General features: G+C 38.8%; 1 protein-coding gene across 2 annotated transcripts in view; it reads right to left on the minus strand.

Moving 5' to 3' along the window:
- The window catches only part of STAU2 (staufen double-stranded RNA binding protein 2), a 118,350-nt gene that overhangs the window by 70,419 nt on the left and 26,499 nt on the right, over positions 1–21,432 (minus strand). For both annotated transcript variants that reach the window (XM_010021258.1, XM_010021259.1), the window contains exon 7: positions 9,427–9,734. In XM_010021258.1, coding sequence (XP_010019560.1) covers positions 9,427–9,734 — 308 coding nt within the window. The remainder of the gene's footprint in view (positions 1–9,426; positions 9,735–21,432) is intronic.

Raw genomic sequence — 21,432 nt, forward strand, 5'->3', positions numbered from 1 at the left:
CTACAAAACAGAGTGGATAACACACTAATGTTTTCCTTACCGCTGAGCAGTTCTTACGCAGAGACAAGGCCTTTTCTGCTCCTCACACCACCCCACCAGTGAGCAGGCTGGGGATGCATGAGGAGTTGGGAGGGGACACAGCCGGGACAGCTGACCCCAACTGTCCACAGGGCTATTCCACACCGTATGACATCAGGGTCAGCATAAAAAGCTGGGGAAGAAGGCGGAAGGGGAAGGTTTGGAGTCACAGCATTTGCCTTCCCAGGTAACCATTGCACATGATTAAGCCCTGCTTTCAGGAAACTGGCTGATCACCTGCCTGCCGATGGGAAGCTGTGAATTAACTCCTTGTTCTGCTTTGCTTGTGCACGCAGCTTTTGCTTTGCCTATTAAACTGTCTTTATCCCAACCCACGCGTTCTCGCACTGTCACCCTTCCAATTCTCTCCCCCATCCCACTGTGGGGAGCAAGTGAGCGGCTGCCTGGAGCTCAGCTGCCAACAAGGGTCACCCATAACAGTCCCTTCTGGCACCCAGCATGGGGCACGAGGGGTTTGAGGTAACAACAGACTTGATCAGAGTATGGTAGACCAAATTTACAGCTGGCTAGCTACTAGTTGGCAGGCTCCAGTGCTTGCCACAGGGCTTGCTTGCTTGCTTCACTGTCGAGTCTAGTGCTTGTTAGTGGCTGCTTTTTGCTTCTGCCGTTTCCTGTTCTCCTTATCATCCTATTCTGCCTGGGAATGTGTTGATAACAGCAGTGGGCTGGCAGATGGCCAGGGCATTGCTACTATTCCTGAGGTGCTGTACTGGACAGGATGGAACTCCAGTCCAGGGGGCTGTGACTGGGTAAGTGCACACTGGAGCATGCACATCCAGAAGAGTATGTGGCCATGGAGTAGTCCACACCAGAGCAGCTACTTCCCTGAAGGGACTGTGGCGTATAGGTAAGGTCGTGCTGGAGCAGGTACATTCCTAAAGGATGGTGGACAAGCCCACACAGGAGCACGTGCTCCCCAAAGGGCCTCTGGGCCTGTGGATAAGCCGATGCTGGAGAAGGGGCACGGGGAAGAGTTCATTGCAATGGCCTAGTCCAAAGAGACAACGGGTGAAGATTGTAATGGATATACTTTCAAATTGTAACCCAGTATTTGAGTTGCATGTTACAGAAAGTACTATACAGCAGGTACCAGCTGAACCAGAAGAGGACAAGACTCACAAGAAGACATGAAAGTGCAGGAGTGACCCAATTGGACTTTGGTGTCCCATAACACCACACAACACACCTCTTCTCTTGTCCTGAGTATCCACCAAAACAGAGTAAACATGGACTAAATGGATTCAATGGACATACTGTGGACTTTTAAAAGGGATGGCCCATAGACTAAGGGAAAGATATCTGTGTATAAAGCAAAGGATGGGGAGCAGGTGCAGGGGGGAGTGATGTTTAATGAGAATCTGTATTGGACAGTGTGAGACCAGAGCATGTCATAAACGGTATGGAATAAGGTTTGGTTTTGGCTAGGATGGAGCTAATTTTCTTCACAGAAGCTTGTATAGTGCTGTGTTTTGGATTTGTGCTGAAAACAGCCTTGATAACACAGGGATGTTTTAGTTATGGCTGAGCAGTGCTTGCACAGAACCAAGGCCTTTTCTGCTCCTCACACCACCACACCAGGGAGCAGGCTGGGGATGCACAAGCAGCTGGGGGGAACATCCCAAGGACAGCTGACCCCAACTGACCCAAGGGATATCCCACATAAATTAAATTACATTAAATTAAAATTATATTAAATTAAATTAAAGCTGGGGAAGGAAGGAGGAAAGGAGGACAGTCAGGCTGATGGCATTTGTGCTCCCAAACCGTTACACGTGATGGAGCCCTGCTTTCCTGGAGATGGCTGAACACCTGCCTGCCCATGGGAAGCAGTGAATGAATCCCTTCTTTTGCTTTGCTTGTACACAAAGCTTTTGTCTTGCTCTCAACTCACGAGTTTTCCCACTCATGCCCTTCTGATTCTTCCCCTCATCCCACCAGGGGGGAATGAGTGAGCAGCTGTGTGGGGCTTAAGCTGCCCACTGGGGTTAACCCACAACAGCAGTCTATAGTAATTTGAACATCGGGCAATAGTTTGGTAATTGGTGAAAGCGCAAGAAAAAGTATCCAGGGCGACAGAAACTGAGATAATGAGGACTTTGTACACCATTTCTAAAGGTGTTTATACTCTGTGTGGGTAAGGGACAAACACTGCTGTTGAGATTATTGTACTGGCCATTGAGCATGGCATAGTACAAACACACAGGAAGATAATACCCTTCTGCAAAAGGCCAGATTTCCATACTTCCAGTGATGATAGAGCACATTCCACACATCATTTTACAGACACCAATCTGCCCACTGAGCAGGTGCAGTGCTAGTAAACTTGATTAAGACCAAAGGCACTGGGGAAGGAACTGAAAGCCCTGTTCCACTGCTTGGTTTGCAGAAGCATGTATTGATAATACATGTCAGCATGGTCACTCTTGAGCTACTTCAAGGTGCTTCTTTTTAAATATAAATGTCATTAATTCCCACTGCCCTTTGAGTGTTTACATGAAGACAAATCAGCAAATCAGCTGACTACAGTTCCCTCTGGGCCTGACTGTACACTATTATTTTAGAACAATTTCATTAATATTTGCAGTTTGGTTAATCCTGCTGGGAAAGAAGTCTCCAATGCCTTGAGGTAGGGAGCTAGATGCACAGTTATATATTTAGTATTATAGGGGCTCCTAACCCTAAATGTGGATGTAGTAGTATTTGCTTTAAAAGCCTTATGTCAAAAGTATTCTCTAACATTATTCTACAAACACCTTCATTTTTTTAATATCCAAATTGCTTCCTGATTTTTGGAGATAAGATCTTCTTCAAAGAAGCATTTATATAAAACCAGTTTGCTGACACAGCATTCAAATCCATTTTACATTAATGATGCCAGGAAACCTAATGTTGTAATTTCAAAAGCTCCCTTTAATTATTGATCGTTTTTTCTAATTTGAATGAGTGATGAGATTTGTAATCCCCAGAACTAGCCCATTTGCTGGCATTCAAGTCCCAAGCTGACAGTGGCCACAAACCTTTCTGCAGCTGACAAGTTCAACAGTATGACCTGGGTTTACATTCTAGATTTTAGCACTTGCTACACTTTCCCTCATTGGCTTTTCCCGGAGACTTGCTAAAACATACTTTCTGGTTCATTCATCTGCAAGGAACTTTGAAAATACACTCTGACAAGTAACACCATAATTACAACTATATTTGTTATAACAGATTCAGTACGTAGATCCCTTCCCCAAAAGCACAGTAAAAGTTTATATTTGTTTTTCCTCAAAAGTGATTTGAATCAATCTGAGGAAAATCATATCAGCTATTCATGACTCATAAGAGACTGAGTTTTGTTCAATTTACCATAGCTCAGCTCAATTTCACCCCTAAATAAATCATAGAATCATGGAACACAGAATGGTTTGGGGTGGAAGGGACTTAAAGGTCATCTATTTGCACCCACCTTCCATGAGCAGGGACACCTTCCACTAGACCAGGCTGCTCAAAGCCCCATCCAGCCTGGCCTTGAACACTGCCAGGGATGGAACAACCACAAATCCTCTGATCACTTGAACACAATCACCACAAAATTATTAAACTTCTAAATAAAACTTTTGTAGTGTAGGCTCAGTAGATAACTACTGAGGAAGAGTGAAGGTGAATGACCTAATGTGGGGCCGCTTTATGCAAGGCAGTGAGCCACGAGAAAGGCTGAAAGAAGCAGAGAGAAGTTGCTGTTTTCTATCTTGAAAGAGTAATGAAAATGGAAAAAACAACAAAAAAAAATAGAAGAATGTCTGTTATAAAAAATGAGACAGAACATTTGGGATGGGAAGGTAATCTATAGCCCATCAGACACACAGAGACAGGAAATACCCTGGGAAATACCCACTGATTTTCTGGGAAACCATGGCAGCTTCATTTTAACGTGCTGCTTCAAAGCCCTTCATTGAAGCTTTCACCTCCATCACAGCATCCTTGTTAGTATGCCTTCATTTCTTCCCATTGGCCTCCCCAGCCAGGAGATTCTGCTTAGAAAGAGATGCACTACTGAGCATTTCTCAGAATGCTTTCACCTTACTTCTACTCACCAGAACAACAGAAGATGTCTCCTAAGTACCTTTACTGTAGGTATGTGAATCTGGAGTCTATGTGAAATGCTTGGGGTTTTTTCCTGCTTATTTTCTCCCTAACCTTTCAATTTGTACCGATTAATTCTTGCAATTTTCAAAGCTAATTCAGAGTTCTATGTTCTTCAAGAGCTCAAGAGACTGGTAAATGTCTTGCTGTAGCCTTCTCCTTATCATGGCTTTTTTTTGTGGAGTCCTGTTGCCCAAATCCACAAATGGTGTATCAATCAGTTACCTTCAGAGACACAACAACTTGTACAAGTAAACAATCTGGCCTTAGTTTTCCAGTCCTAAGTTATACTGAAGATCATAAAAAAGAAGTAACCTGGTGTGCTGGCAAAGACCGATGAAAGTTACATTGAACAAAATTCTGCTTGCTGTGGGAAGAGAAAAAAGTAGACTGAAAAGGGGTAAGACGTTGCTTTTACTAAGGTAAAAAACAGCTTCTGAGGTAAGAACAGAAGAAGGACATTGCTAATGTCAAGACTGCCAGGGAGCTCTTCCAAATTAAGTATGCATATTTTGCTGGATGAGCAAATAATGAGCAAGAACTAATGAAAGGAAAGCTGCTTCTATGTAGTGAAGTCCAATGAATTTTCATTTAACTAAGCAAGCAACATTTCTTAACAGTGACCTGCTTTGGAAAAAAGAACTTTTGAATTGAAATTGTTATTTTGGTCATCTTCAATGAGTCGCCATACTTGGACACAAAATGTTAATGAAGGAAGATAAAGGCAACTGCACCAAATTTCAAGATATGAAAGTTGTGATGTGATAATAGTCATTTATATCCCAATTATTTCCTTCAGGCTTAACCCTTAATCTCTTGTTCATTCCTTTGTATTAAAAATTCCCACTGAACTCAAATCTGATTTTCATAAATGCATCTAGGTTTGCTTCAGAAAGAGTTCCAGGCCCAAACTCTTCACAGTTAAAAAGACCAGGAAGTAACTGTTAACTGTCATGAACACTGTCAACAAGTTCTAACAGTGAATTTAGTATTGGTCAGAGAAAGAGAACCCTGGGTAAAACCAGGGTTGGGATTCACAAACCTTCACAAATGCAGGCAGGTCAGATGCAAAGCTTGCCCACCATCCTTCACTTGGGAAGCCAGATGCCAGTTCTGGGGTGCTGCACTTGTTAGCAACCACTGCTAACTCTGTCACAGCATGGCCCAAGCTACGACTGATGGTTCACATACGATGCTGAGTCTGAAGAAGCCAGACTTGCCCCTTTTTGCTCTTTCTGTAAGTGACTACATCCTTCAATGAAAGTGGTGAGCAGACACCAAGGAAAGTACCATTACAAATCACACTAGAACGAGAACCCACAGCATGTGAGCACATGTCTGCATCAGGCGACACAGCACAGGGCAGAAGTCTCAAAGGTATGACTGACTTCACATTGTGAGGCAATAGCCCAGACTTGCAAAACAGTATGTAGGGTACCCAGGCTTACAAGTGAACTACAAGTTAGGTACCTAATCTGCACAGGTGTTTATAAAAATCAAAAAAAGTATCTACCTTTTTAGACGATTTATAGCTTTAAATGACTTGCCATTAGCATCCATAGTGCCTGTGTCAATTTTGAAAATGACATTTAGGTGCTTTACAAAATTTGACCTGCTCCAGGAAATTTGCAATTATATCCAAATCAGACCAAAACTATAGTTCTTTCCATAAAATTTACTGAGGGTTGAATTTCCCTGAAATTTCCTTCACAAGCGTATCTTAGCAGTGAGATCCAAGAACTCCTAGACTCCACTGAAGCAAAATGAGGGTTTGTTTTGTTTAAAGCCACAGTAGGGAAACATTTGAGCTCAGTGTCAACCCTAATACAATTGTGGAAATTTAGTTTAGGCCCACCTCTGCCGACAGTTCAAAACCACACACTGAAATGTGTGTGCCTCAAGTAAACCTGACTCTAGAGCGTCCAGTATGTGATCTCCTGTGCATGTGGTCTCTCAGAAACATATGCCTTCAGTACTGGCTGGCGGAACAAGGAACATTTAGAAATGCCCAACAAGAAAACATTTAAATGTATCAATGCATAAAATGAAACATTTAAGCCTCTAAACAAATGCTGGGGAGGTGGGAGGGCGTATAAGATACAAACTGTGCAACCGTTGCAATCAAAGGAATGCATCATGTAGAAACTATATCCCGTGTGAGGCGTTTTTATATAGCCACTACAGAGAAAAAGTTAAGAATTTTGAATCCTGCCAATGCAGCAAGCCAAGGATGTCTGCCAGCTACACACCAGGCCCGACTGCGGGCACTCAATCGTGGCTTTTTAAATTTTATAGTCTTTCCTTCATGGAAACTCCCAGGGGAATTTCCTACTGGACTACCTGTAACTTGGGTTTTGCCTCAGTAAGAACTGGAAGCTAAAATTATTCGTGTGTAAACAGCCTCTCTGTATGTTTCCATTTAAACAAACTCTCTGAATTATTCACTGCACTTCAACAGTCAGCAAAAATAACTGTACCTTTCCTAATCCAGTACAAAACAATGGCCAAAATACCACATAGTCACTTAAAAACAACCATTTTACCAAAGCTGAATTCTCCTTTAAACAATCTCTAGGCAAAGTCTGCAAAACAATTAACTGGTAGATCATATTCATAAATAGGAAGCAAGCACTAAAATGCTTTATTCAGAGTTTGTAAAGGCTTGCTTGAAGTAATTGTGTTTAATTATCACTGGTCATTTGAAGCCTGAGCCTTGAAAGTATCCAAGCTAAACACCTGTTTTTCAGTGACACTGAGCTGCTGCTTATTGATTACAATATAGTCAGAATAATATGCCATAAAACATAAAAATGCAATTTTTTTAGTACTTTTCCATACATTGGTCCCAGTAACTCTTAATATTAGGGGCTTACAATAGAACATGGCTGAGATCATATACAAACAGTTTAGAAGAATTTGAATAACCACATTTTAAAGACATGTCCCCTGAGGCTAGAGAAGTTAAAAAAGACCCATTCAAATAAGCAAATAACATTTTTACATTTACAAATGAAACATCATATGAGTATTTATTGATTTTTTTAAAAATTCAAAAATACATTGTAACAGAACAGAATGTATACGTTCTTCAATGAAAGACAAAACTATGGTTATCATCTGGACCAGAATACAAATACATGCTAACAATTTAGAAATCATTTTGGGTCATTCAGGAAACATGAAACAAGCTAGCTGTTTGCAAATGCAGTAGTTCTCTACTTCGTAAATATGCCTGAGAAAGTTAACCTGTAAAGAAATTGGCTTTTAAACTCTTAAACACAAAGAGCTTTCTAGGCTGAAATAGTGAAGAGACCTGTGATATGCACCTGACAGGCCACCGAGCCATTTCCCACAGAGATTCTGTTCACTGCTCCACCTCAGTTCAGCCACCCAGCAGCGGCAGAGTTTCACATCAATACTAGGCTTATTCAAGTGAGGTGTTAAAAATCATGCTAAGATGGTATAAAACCATTGGTTACATACACAGCAGACAGATGTTAATAATTGAGATTCTCTACCAAACTCCTTGGTTTGTATCAGGGCCAAGTAAAAAGTAGTAGTCTAGTTTATGGATGAAACAGATTATATTTTTGGCTCAAGGTAAGACCCTTTAAAAACAATTTCTACATAAGCATCTAGAATCAAAGCATGAAAAAAACCAGAACAAACACAACTAATCATTTTACAGTAACCACATACTGTAGGCAAGTAGGAATCAAAACAGTAACACAAACTGTGCATCAGTTCGATGAAAATAAAGTGTTACTAGAAGACACAAGCAATCTGACAAGATGTGAAAGCGAGCAGTGAAAACTTCACAGATTGAATTTCTTTTCATCAGAATTCATCTGTTTCTACTGCAGGCAGGTAACAAATGGAACTCAGGTAAACTGAATTCCTATTAGCAGCTTAACTCTACTAACAGTGAGGCTTAGGCTTTTACCGTTTCTTGCATTAAGAGACATTCAAACTAATAAATCAAAAACGATACTTTAAAAATGAAGACCAAAAGAAAGCTGAATGTACATTTTAGACAGAAACAGCATTAGGTCAAATCCACAACTGGTGATATCTGATGTATGCAAATGTAATTGAACTATGCTGCTTATGCCAACAGAACATCTGACACACTATCTTGAATTCTAGCAGCCTCTTTTAAATCACTTCCAACAACTGCATACTTTGTAAATTACGTGGGCTTTGATGAAAAAAATTCTTTATCAGGCATGCAAAAATTCTAACAGAAACCTCCCATTTCCAGAATTCGGTTACATGATCAAATTACATATGCTAGAACATACGAAACCAACTTTTCAAATGAAACAAATTCACAGCTCTGAAAAACAAAATCAAACACCCATATAAAAATCCTACAACAGGAAAAACAGTATTTCTACATAGCTCATTCTACCCTCTGATGGTGCAACACAGCAAAATGAGCTACTATCCATAAAGTGTGTAATTTTGCATGTAACAGTGACTGGGAAGAGGCTTCCTTTTCCCATCTTCCACACTGCAGAAATGACTGGATGTACTACAGAGGCTGCCACACCTATTCTATGAAATGTAGGGTATTTGCCATTGATGAATACAGGCTATCAGTGCTGAAGGACTCCTGCACTGACCCAGTGTGGTTCATCTTACATTCTCTAGTACTGACTGTGATGTCAAAAACATTCTGCATTGCTCTGACACCAGCTCTGCTCCTAGGCTGCACCTTCTGATGAAAATGTTGTTCTACAGGTTGCAAGTAAGGGGTGCAGGGTGGGAAGCAGAGTTACAGCTTCAACAACCTGGCCCAGAAGACAAACGCGAAGTTAAGGTGGTGCGTCACTACCTTCTGGATCAACGAGAGAAACCAATGCCAGAGAGGTATGTAAAGCTTCTAATGCCAAGAGGTGAAGACTCTTAAAGAAGTGCAAGTAAAAAGCACAACTTAAGCCTGTAATTATTTAAGGAGAATAAACAAAGGAGAGAAAGATGGCCTGCAGTAAGGTGAATGGAAGGAAGGAACAAAAAAGAGAAGAAGGGACATGTATATTGGTGCAGGGGTTATATCTCCTGGACCCAGAAACTGTCTTGGACACCAGCTAATTGTACAAGATAAGTTACATGCATGCCCACATTCAAGAGGGCAAGAGTGAAACCTTGATGGCAATGCTATGATTCTGGCTGAAGAGCTTCATTTTCCCCCTCCCATACCTGAAAGCCTTGAATCCTTGCCAAATACTCCAGCTGTTTTGAAGGCTGCACTGCAGAACAGGGAGAAGCAGGAGATATTCCTTTTAGACCTATGGCTTCGGCAGTTGGGGATGTTCCATTCATGAGAAGTTCCCTGGCAATCGTAGCTGTGCTATTTGTTGTAGGAGATATGCTGAAGAAAGAGCTAGCAGTCTGGCTCATTTCTTTGGATGACAAATAGCTTACAGTGGTACCAGGGGCTGATTTGTTGCGGCTTGCTTCCATCTCTTGATAAACATCAGGAGAGAGATGGAGTATTCCCTTTGGTGCTGAAAACAAAGACAAAGATCATTCTCATTACTCTAGAATGGGTTTGGCATGTAGACAATCTCATTAACATATTTTGAGTGGAAAACAAAGTAAGCATTTAGAAGCAGTACCTTTTTTCCACAGTAGCTGTAAATGAAATTGCATGATTTATTTAGAAACAGAGCAGATTTGAAGTACCCCTCTGCCTACTCTTCCCCAACTCATTTCAAGGATTTACAATCCTGGACTTTAAAACCATGGCTAGCATAGAACACACAACATAAACAAATAAGGTTTGGAGATCTAAAAAACCATGAGGAACAGCTGCTACTTCAAAATAGTAGCACAATCATTATTTCACTACAATCTTCTATCTCCTATCTTATACGATAATTTAGACTGTTATTTTACAAATAATTTAAACTAGCTTATGTCAGCACTGTCACCACCAGAAGCAGCTCTTCTCTTTCCCACCTACAGCTGCTGTTTGTACTCTCCAGCTGCTCTATTACTTGTGCCAGCACCAGCACCTGTAGGACCATGCAGTGATGCTCATGAGAATGAGCTGTTGGATGCAAAGGAAGGGCAGGACAGCTTCTGGCAGCAGCAGCACTGCTTCAAGTGCTGGCTTAAAGTGTTTGCCAGCAGCCTGTTCCTAAACAACCTTAAATTGCCACGCAGCCACATCGTTATGGTGCTAGTGACTCTAATGTCTTCAATTAAGAGGAAATTTTTATTTATTTAGGTACATGTATAACACCCTATAGTTTACAAATAGCTATGCGTCTTGGACAACATTTATACTGAAGAAGAAAGCACGCATGTGTCATCATTAATATCAACAGGAGTTAGGGTAAACATTAAAAATATCTACATTCATTTATTTGAATTACTTTAAAATACTTCCAGTGACACGTAAGTTAGGAATGATTTGTCTATATTTCAAAATATTTACTATATTTTTAGAAAGCATCTCAACCCTAAACCTACTTGGAAACCGGAGCACATACTTGATCAGTTTTACACATATTCCTCTGCATGGAAAGGTGCAGAATTAAGTCTGAAGTTTGCTAGTTTTCATATATAGTGAAGCATTTGCTGGAAACATGAGTACCTAGTTTGCTGATATAACAGAAGAACCTCTTTCTTATTATTAATAAACTGAAAAATCAGTTTGAAATGTGTAATTTCATATTAATAGCATACTTTAATCTTCTAGCATATATCTGAAAATAACATGGGTGAACCTGAGCCATATGGCATTTCATTCTAGAGATGACAAACCTTTTTGTTAACTGATTTAGTAATCCCAAGAGAAATCAAAGGGTTCAATGCTTAATTCATTTGCAGTACATATTAAATTCATCTCAGAATGTAGAACAAATTCAAAGAGGATAAGAACATTAATTTCCAGTTACCAAGAAAGGATTCTTCTAATCCTAGTAGTGCAAGTAGTATTTTTAAACAAAATGTCTACCACAAGGAGAAGACTCAAAAAATATTACCTGTAATTAATATCCTTATTTTCTAGTACATGGTGAAAATCGAACTTCCTCACTGCTGACTCAGGAAACTGCTTACAGGTGAAACTTAATTGAATTACTCACACATTTGGCTTTTAAATTAATATTGCTTTCAGGAAGCTGGAATATCACCTTATACCATTCACAAAGACCTATCTGTTATTCACCTGATTGCTACCCCTAACTGCCTTTGAGGGGCTGGGGAGCCTGGCTGGACCCTGAACTCTAAAAGTGTTTTATACCAGTCCTACAACTGGATCCAAAGCCAGTGGAACCTGTGCTGAACTCTAGAGCTAAGCACAAGTTCAAGACTAGCGGGGAAGACAGAGGACAGGGTCCCTAAAATTTGGTCTTCTCCATTTGCGACAATTTAGTATGTAAAGTTGTTGATAACAACTATGTAAACATGCAGCATTATTTTATAGCACATAATCACTGTATGATAGAGTGATTTTATACCCTTTTTCTGAGGCTATAACCTCCAAGGCCTATCACTGCTCATATTTTTAAACAGTCTTACACTGTTTTATCCTGAGCTGTATCAAAAGAAGTGTGACCAGCAGGTCAAAGGAGGTGATCCTGCCCCTCTACTCTGCTCTCGTGAGACCTCACTTGGAGTATTGTGTCCAGTTCTGGTGTCCTCAACATAAAAAGGACATGGAGCTGTTGGCCACGAGAATGATAAGGAGGCTGGAGCACCTCCTGTATGAAGACAGGCTGAGAAAGTTGGGGCTGTTCAGCCTGGAGAAGAGAAGCTGCATGGAGACCTCATAGCAGCCTTCCAGTATCTGAAGGGGGCCTACAAGGATGCTGGGGAGGGACTCTTCATTAGGGACTGTAGTGGTAGGACAAGGGGGAATGGGTTTAAACTTAAACAGGGGAAGTTTAGATTAGAAATAAGGAAGAAGTTGTTCATAGTGAGGGTGGGGAGGCACTGGAATGGGTTGTCCAAGGAAGCTGTGAATGCTCCATCCCTGGCAGTGTCCAAGGCCAGGTTGGACAGAGCCTTGGGCGACATGGCTTAGTGAGAGGTGTCCCTGCTCATGGCAGAGGGGTTGGAACTAGATGATCTTAAGGTCCTTTCCAACCCTAACTATTCTATGATTCTAAGAAATAACATGAATGAAAATTAAAATAGATAACACAGAAATTGATAGTTGATGTTAGGATACAACACCAAACAGCAACAGTCATATTGGGTGGCAGGTGCTCATTACCTTCTAAGACCGGCTCCCTGTAAATCTGATTTCCTAAAAATATTTGAGAAACAGAAATAAAGACTGAATAAAAGACAAAGCAGTATACTTGTTTAGGAATAGTATGTTTTTCATATAAATAATCTATTTTAGAAAAACATAGTACAACATTAACTTTAAAAAAAAGTTTTAAAGAAGTTTAAAATCAAGTTCAGTGCTGCAGATGTCTGTTCCATTGATGTAATATTATTTAAAACAAACATTTCACATGCTTTCTCAGCCATTTCACTGTTTTTACATGATCCACCCAAATATCTAACTGCTGTCTGGAACAATGGTTTGGAATACTTCCAGATTACTAATCTTTCTAAATGTTAAAATAATTAATATGCATCATATGATGAATAAAAAGATACTGAGCAGAGTATAGCAAATGCTCCTAAAGTACTGACTTTACTCTAATAATGATGTTAAATTAATAGTAGTACTTTTAAACTTATGCAAAACCTTTCTGCTAAAGACTTCAAAGTGCTTTATAAGCAATAATTAATTTAAAGCATACATTGGCTCTGAGAGGCAAGTATTATATTACCATCATTGATTATCTCTGGAAACAAAGTAATGTAATATTCTAGACATTATATTAATATAGTTGCAAGCTATTAACTTTTTATATTCAGGGCCTATGTTTCATGAAGCTTCTTTCTTACAAACTTGTTTTAAAAAGATGATAAAACTTAGACTCTGAAAAGTTCTGTAAAGCATATATTAATTGCAATCCATTATCTATTTGCATTATATTATTGAGGATTATTTTAATACCATTCCTCACTATTGTTTGCTTACTTGAACTCTGTTAAAATTGTAGAGTGTATGTATACAACAGCTTAATTACAGTAGTAAAGTTGTTATCAGAAGAGAAGGAGTATGACATTAACAGAGAAGTAAGTATAAGAACAAAAGAACTCTTCAGAAATTATCCGAACAAGGGCTTTAATAAAAACCATGGGAGGAAAAAATGCTATCCTCTAACACCTTTATGCACTGCAGGAGAACTTCTTTAGGTGATTATTTTCATATTTTTATTAGTATTTCAGCTAAAAGAATTTTGGATTTTTGTGCCCACTAGATATTGATCCCATGCTAACTTCACCATACTCCAAAGAGTATGGTATCATAATTATTAGAGCCATTACCATTTAGACCAACAACATTGCATCTTCTGCTGCACATTAACTTAGAGGTACATTCAGGAAACATGTTAAAATAATTTCCATTCATATTATTTAAACCTGTGGGTAAACGTGCTATAGAAATATGCAGTAACGCAATGTAATCACTAACATTTGAAAAACATGTCTTATTCATCCTTGGAGGTAATTGTTAGCAGTCTCACAGCCTTCTGAAGTCCCTGAGAACTCCACACCAAAGAGCTCTCTTACCTATATGTACATTTCTTGATCTTCTATTGTCTACTTTTGCTGTCATGTACTGGACAACTGCCAAACAGTTTAGACTCCAAGGCAAATGTATGATTAAGATATAAAATGGCCCAACTGTCCTTCACAAGCCTTCGCCTTGAAGCGTAATCTCCGTGCTTTGGTTACTCTCAATTTCACAGCAGCAGCAGCAAAGGCAATCTCCAAACGATCTGCTGGAGTGGTGTTATTTTTATCCTTAACCCTTTCTCTGAAGGGTCCCCTTGGCTGGGAAGACAGGGGGACCTTCCTACAAAAGGGTTCCCCCGCTATCTGGACCTTCACTTCTTTTGGACTTCATGGAAAACAAAATTAACCACGAGAGGGACTTTCTGCATGGGGAATGGGGTGAGGAATGAGAATGACCGACAATACCACCAAATGAACCTTAATGTAATAAGACTCTGTGAAAATGGGATTTGTTGATACAGGGGCAGTGACAAGTTCTCCCACAGCAGTGGGCTACTAAGTTAGGAAAAGTTCAGAGCCATGACAGTGTTGCCTGGTAGCATGCAGACAACACTGCCAAGCTTCACACGGGTACCACTGGTGTCCCATTTTTGATTTTCTGTTTCTCTCAGGAAGATGAGAAAAAATGAAAAGCTGAAATTCCAACTCCAAAATAAGACCTACAGCATAAGGCTGGTAGTGTCAGTCCGCACATATATACGAGTGCTAATTTTCTCTCTTTTCTACTTGATCAGCACTGTAGGGATACTCTTCCTCTGCCTTCACTTACTGACTTTTTGCGGTTCGAGGTCACTCCTTGACTTTTCATATTTATGGATACTCAGTATAATTGGCCTAAACCACAACTTAATTCTTTAGAATCATAGAATCATAGAACAGTTAAGGTTGGAAAGGACCTTAAGATCATCTAGTTCCAACCCCTCTGCCATGGGCAGGGACACCACACACTAAACTATGTTGCCCAAGGCTCTGTCCAACCTGGCCTTGGACACTGCCAGGGATGGAGCATTCACAACTTCCTTGGGCAACCTATTCCAGTGCCTCACCACCCTCACTGTGAAGAACTTCTTCCTTATACTTCTTCCTTTCTCAGAGAACTACAGTTTTCTCCCTAGGCTTTCACCTATCCTACAGGAAAGCTATACTTGTTGGTGTGCAGAAGCAGTGTAAGCTGGTATATGACTTCTCCCAACACCCCTGAAGAGCATATGCTCTTCCCTGCACTACAACCGGTGAGGCACCAGCCTAAAGAAGTGTTTTCATGTCTTGTGTAATGATGCACAGTAAACCATGACATAATTCTTTATATGACATGCTCATAAATTAACACCCTGATATTTGAAGTAACCCATCACTGGATAAAGAAAAGATTGTTCATAAAGAGATAGTAAGTATTTTTGGAACTGAATAACATACTCAATTGGTAATCATCAAAAAGCTTTCTTTCAGATTATGCTACCTGTACTCACTTTGAATACAGTTATTCTTATATTGTGCTGCTTAAAGAACATGGCAAAATCTTGCAGTAAGGTGTTAAGCAGGAAATGCTAGACCCAGATTTAATCCTAACTTCACAATTATGTAAATTAAAATGGACAAAACCTTACACAGAGGACTTTCAATGCAATAATTCCTCCATAGAACTTGCAGGTTCTCAACATGCCCTAGAATATGGCCCATTAAAAATCCACTGAGAGAAAGAAAAGAGAGTTTACAAAACCAATTAACTATTTCAACAGTAAGACTGGAAAATGTAAAAATCATCATAAATAGAAATTACCTTTTTATCCTCCACTCCCCATGAAAACCTATTTATATACTAGAATATTTTCAGATTTCATTTTATTACGTCAGTAGGAACTCAGAAAATGCCAGTCAAACAATTGAATAGGCAAATAGTATGGCCATTATGTTCTCAGTTTACACACAATCTTGGCTTGAAATACCAAGATGCAATCATTACCCACTTAACACAGCTATCTGTGGTATTTCTAAGTCACCAGCTACTGCAATATTCAGACATGAAAAAATGTTTTGTCATTACACAATGTCCTTCAATTAAAAGATCTCATCTACATGACCTATAACAAACTGATGTTATATAAAATCACTCATTAAAATACTGTTTTATTTAACCTTAAAATAACCATGACACTGAAGTAAATACTATTTAGTTCTTCATGAAGTCAGTTCTGGTATCTTTAATTTCACTGGAACATTTTCTGTACAGCCAAAAAGGAAACTGCAGTATTGCAGGAGACAAATTGTATACATTTGTGTAACATTGGATGTTTAACTCATGTGAGGCAAGTCCTTTGAAATCTCCCACAGCTTTACTCCTGCTTGGGAACATAAGATTTTGGTAAAAATAAGACTTAGTGTTTGCAGTGGGGAATTTCTAGAGGAGATTCTATGAAATATTCCAGTAGACAGACGAACCACCTACACCATTATTTTTATGTGATAATTCCTGTATCAAAAGTTTCCAAAAATACCTCAATGTATCAAATAACCTAAAATTAAGATGAAGCAGGTTCTGAAAAGAGCTGATCTAAATGCAGAAGAAAAGATAGTAAAGAGCAAATTTGGAGCAGGAGCAAATCAAGGTTCTTGTAAAAGCTGCAAGAAGGTGACTTTTGAGGGGGCAAAGCAATTAGGAGAGTGCCTAAGTGCAACCAAAGGTGACCTGTGCAGGCAAGACTGTTCATTAACAGATTAAGAGGGAAATGAGAATGGTGATGATGAAAACAAAGGCATGACCTGCAAGTAGAACAGATGAAAGAATAAGCAAGTCTAGTAGACAAGGATAGAGAGGTTGCTGAAGCTAAGAAGGTCAAGGGGGACATCAACAAGCACAGCATAGGTATGAGTAAAGATGAAATCAGAGGAGGAGAAAGTGCAGGAGTGGAAGGCATGGGGATAAGGAGTTTGATGTAACAGAAAAGGAATTTAGGAGAGAATGGAGAACTAAGTCTTGATTATAGCAGCAATAAAGCCTCAGTTCAAGAGATTCAGTTCTTCAAGGACATTATTATCTTACACTACGGGTGAGGTACATGGTGGGTTCCAGGTTGGGGAGAGTAGGAAAAGAAGAAATTACTTCAGAAAAGTGAAAGAGAGAAACACAGTGTTGAGGTTAATTGTGTGATACTGGTCTGCTTGCTTTGCTGAAGACAGAAATCCAAACGCAGATAATTTGTAGAATAACATTATTACATCTGAATTTGCAAGTTAACATAAAAAAAGAGCTCTGTGTTGCTATTTCACATGCAGATTTTTTTAAAGGAACAGACTAGCGACCCTGAACAAATGTAATTCATATAGGAATTTGAGGGGACTAGAAAAAGCAAAAGAATAATTTCTCTGAAATTATCTCTATCCACAGAGATAGGCTTTCTACTGTGATGATGGCTGTTCCCTCTTTATATATTCTAGATATATCAAGAGCTTAATGGTTAAGCAGTCTCCTAGAAGGCTGTCTTGGGTTCCTTCTCAGCCTGAGGGCATCTGAACCACAAGACTTACAGCCCAAGCGTATGTTTCTTACATATGCACAATCCATACTACTCAAGTAGTATGTTGCTTCAAGCAGCAAGTTGCTTCCAGAATATAATGTCTATAGAGAACACCAGAATACGTATCTGCACCTTCACTTACAAGTGCTTTAATCACCAGATAGGCTATAAAGTCATGATTCCTTTAAATCACTCCTTCTACGTGGATTTCTTGCATTTTGACAGCATGTGACTTCCTAATTTCTGTCTGCAAATCATAATGATATTAGATACATATCTCCAAAAGGCAGAGGCTGTTATCCAGATTACTCCACCCCAAGAGTACTCTCCTTCTAGTGAAGAAGGGAACTAAGTCTTCCAACTTTCTGGACGCATGTTTAAAATACCAGGTACTTTAGAAATACCCACTGTACTTGAAACTCAGCAAAAAAAGTATCACATCTGAAGATGTGAAGCTTGCAGTACCTTAAGCACCTAACTTTGTATCTCAATAGGGGAAATATGGAGAAAGGAGAAGGACCAATTGCAGTTGTGGTCTTACACATGTGAATTGTGCGCAAATCCCACTCACATACAAAAATGCCACTAGTTCTCAAACCAGCAAGTTAAAAAATAACCACACTCCCCTGTTCTGTTAATATGGGATGTTTTTTAATATTAGATGGTTTAGAAGGGTGGTTTTTTTAACTATTTCAAAATATATATGCAAGAGTTATTCAATTGGTATTATTCTGGATAAATTATTACTTCATTCTGATTGCTAGATGAAATAATTGAAAAATAATACATTAGTTATTAATAATGCCAAATACAGCACAGATTTCCTAGCTTCAGCAACTCAGGGAAGAAAAAAAAAATTGGATAAATCTCCTCTGCTTCTAAATTTATTTTTCCTATGTCTTCAAGTGAGAAAGAAATTCTAGTTATCTCATATCCTCACTAGAAGATGGGATGAATCCACAGAGGCAAGGTGTTACCAACTGCTATAAGAGAATCTAGTCAAGGTTATACAGAATGTAGACAAGAGGCTCAGCTGACGGAATCCTGAACACACAGTGATGGTATAATGTTCACCTGATAGTATGTTTGCTAAAAAAAAACCCAACCCACCAACCAAACCAAAAATACCCAAACCGAACAGTTGGAAAGCTACTGTTCTGTGGCCTGTGCTTCATCAAGTAAGTGGTGGTGTCAACCCCTCTTTCTGCGGTTTCTATTCAGAGTGATGTATCAATCTAACTCCTAGCAAGAGTACATTATAGCTGACAAACTTTAGTAAGTTTGGAAGCAATTCAAAAATGAAGTCCAATGAAACAGCGCTACTTAGTCAGCAAAAATGTTTACAATCCACTGCAAATCACCTTTGAAATACACCCAAAAGAATTAGATATTTCCGCAAAACATAACACATATAAATGTCAATTAAAAATGTCTGAAATACAAGCAAAAACCTTTATTCCCAAACTGCAGACTTCAGTTACTGTTCATGGAAACACAGGAGTATTAAATTATCTACTGGAAGTCTTCACCAAAATCTTCAGTTGAAAAATAAACATGTAGAAGACTATTAAATAAAGTCTTTCTAAAACTAGTGAGGGCCAGAATCATAAAGTTCACATAAATTTTGCTTCCTCCAAAGGGAAGATGTATTTAGTATGCAAAATTTCATAAACAGTCTTTATTTTGTGTTTATTTTCTCTTATCAACTCCCATCTCCCAACATCTAAGTAAGAATTTGAATGTAACCATACAGCTAGGGCTCATAATAATACTGTATTTTTTTATTATTTCTTAATCTATTATTTAAGTAGATTTAAACAAATACTAAAATACATGTTATTTATGGAAAAAAGTTTAGATTTCCTCATCACAGAGGATGCCTTTTTTTTTTACTGTGAACAATTGCATGAGATCAAATGTCTCTGTTCCTTAGGAGATCATCTGCTCCTGCTGCTCATTTACCATCTGAAATCATAATCATCTGTTGGTGACAATCTAATCATCTTCACAGTAACTAATTGTGATGTCACAAACAAATGATTATGATTTCAGGTGGTGAACAAACAGCAGGAGCAGATGTACTCTGAAGAACAAAGACTGTAAAGTCATGCATGAATCTCTAGTAATAAAATGTTAGGCAAGAAAAACAAAGAGCCTGTCCTTTACAGAGAGGTAGGATTGCTCTGAATATATTTTTTTTATTCTTACTAGTTTTTTTATACTTCCTTTGTGACTACCCAAATTGCTGGAAATAAAGGAAAACTGTACTATGGAAAATTCAGGGTGGGGAACATATAAAACTAGTTAGGGTCATTTCTTCCCTCTTAGTATTACAATATATAAAAAAATTGTTACTTTTTATTTTTATATATTTTTGTTCCTCGTAGCTCATCTACAGCTTCTCCTAGCAGACATACTGTATGTTTGTGTTACCCCATCCAGAAATATAAACCCAAAGTAAGTTCTCAACCAAATGCACTTTGCATTAGGATTGTTTATTTGTTTCATGTTTTGTTTTTTTGTTCATAACTGCCTAAGTCAATCCCAGACTGATAAATGAGCATTCTGTTCACAGCAAACATCTCCTGCATGGGCTGCAGATGCTTGTGATCTGCACACAGTGTCTCCAAGTCTCTTCCAGTAGCATCAGGGAGATAAACCCTCACTCAATGTTCTTGTTATTTCACATGTGAAAAAAGTCTAAGATATCCCAAACCAAGAAACAAATAGCTTCTTGTTCCTTCTTTAAGATTGTGAAATGAAGAGGAAAGGTAAAGAAGTAAACCTCTCAGAAGGAGCTTTGCCAGTGAGTAGGAGGAACAGAAATGAAGTTTGCTGCAAAGGTAGCTGCAAAAGTAACATGATAGAGGGGAACAAGAGAAGTTAATTTTCAAGGATATTTAATAGGCAATACTAAAAATGCATTGACTGTAAGATACTTCTCAGCAAAACCGAACCACTCAATAAGGGTACAATGAAATCTGTTCTACTGTACTAAAATATATAACTGTTATGATTTTGGTTTTGCTGTATTAAAGTACACAACTTCACTTTACTATTCCAGTTTTGTTTCACACAGTTTCAGATGGAAACACAGTGTATTACGCACACAAATAAAGAGTATCTGCCTGCAAAGGGAAACTTTTAATAGAGTGCCAATCGATACAGCAGCTTCACACTTCTATCAGGAAGGCCATTTTAGTTTAGAAGTACCAAGAGAGGTTTCAATGAGAAACTAAAAAGAAGACCTATTCACGATTTGTTCAGCCAGGACTGATACCACATTAACACATTTAGAGAAGAAAACTGCTTTCCTAGGTCTTCCATGAATCCTGGACAAGATTGCAAGGTGAAGAAAGACTGGTCTGTTTTCTACATGACTGTAATAAATTCATTCTCCTCTTATGCCTTTATCAGAAAATTGTAGCTAAGCTGTAAATTTTAAAGAAAATACCCTAGAAGAAAAAGGCCCTTTAGAGGTGAAGAGTTAAAAAATCAGTAAAAAAATATATGCCTGTTGATAACATTTCGGGTTCACACCCTTCCTGTTTTGCAAAAGAATAGCAGAGTCCCTATGAAATGAAAAATCATACTCTTTCATCAGCTGTTTATTATTAATGCTGCCTCTAGACTGGAACCCTCAAAAAGGAGTTGGAAGTTTAAGCACAGTGGTGTCTGAAAAGGACTATGAGAAATAAATGCTCTGTGTCTACTGACATGATAGCTACATCTTCTATTTCCAGTTTACTCGGAGATCAGAAGAATGTAAATGAAAGCAACTAGAAGTATCTTTCATGCATTAGAAAAGCACCCCAGAATGAAAACCTGTTTCTGTACCATTGCCTGTGGTGGCTGCAAAAACATCTGTGAGCAGGTCAATCTGTGAAAAATAAGTTCTTTGGTCAGCACAGGTTTAAAATAATTTTTCTGTTGATCTTGTCTCCTGTTGAGTGAGTTTGCCTTTGTGTTTTCCTTCTGGATTTGGAGTCACATGTATAACTGCCAAAGTGTTCTTGACAGATGAAGCCTGGGAAAG

This window comes from Nestor notabilis, unplaced genomic scaffold, assembly GCF_000696875.1.
Source record: "Nestor notabilis isolate BGI_N333 unplaced genomic scaffold, ASM69687v1 scaffold3049, whole genome shotgun sequence".
NCBI classification, from domain to species: Eukaryota; Metazoa; Chordata; class Aves; order Psittaciformes; family Psittacidae; genus Nestor; species Nestor notabilis.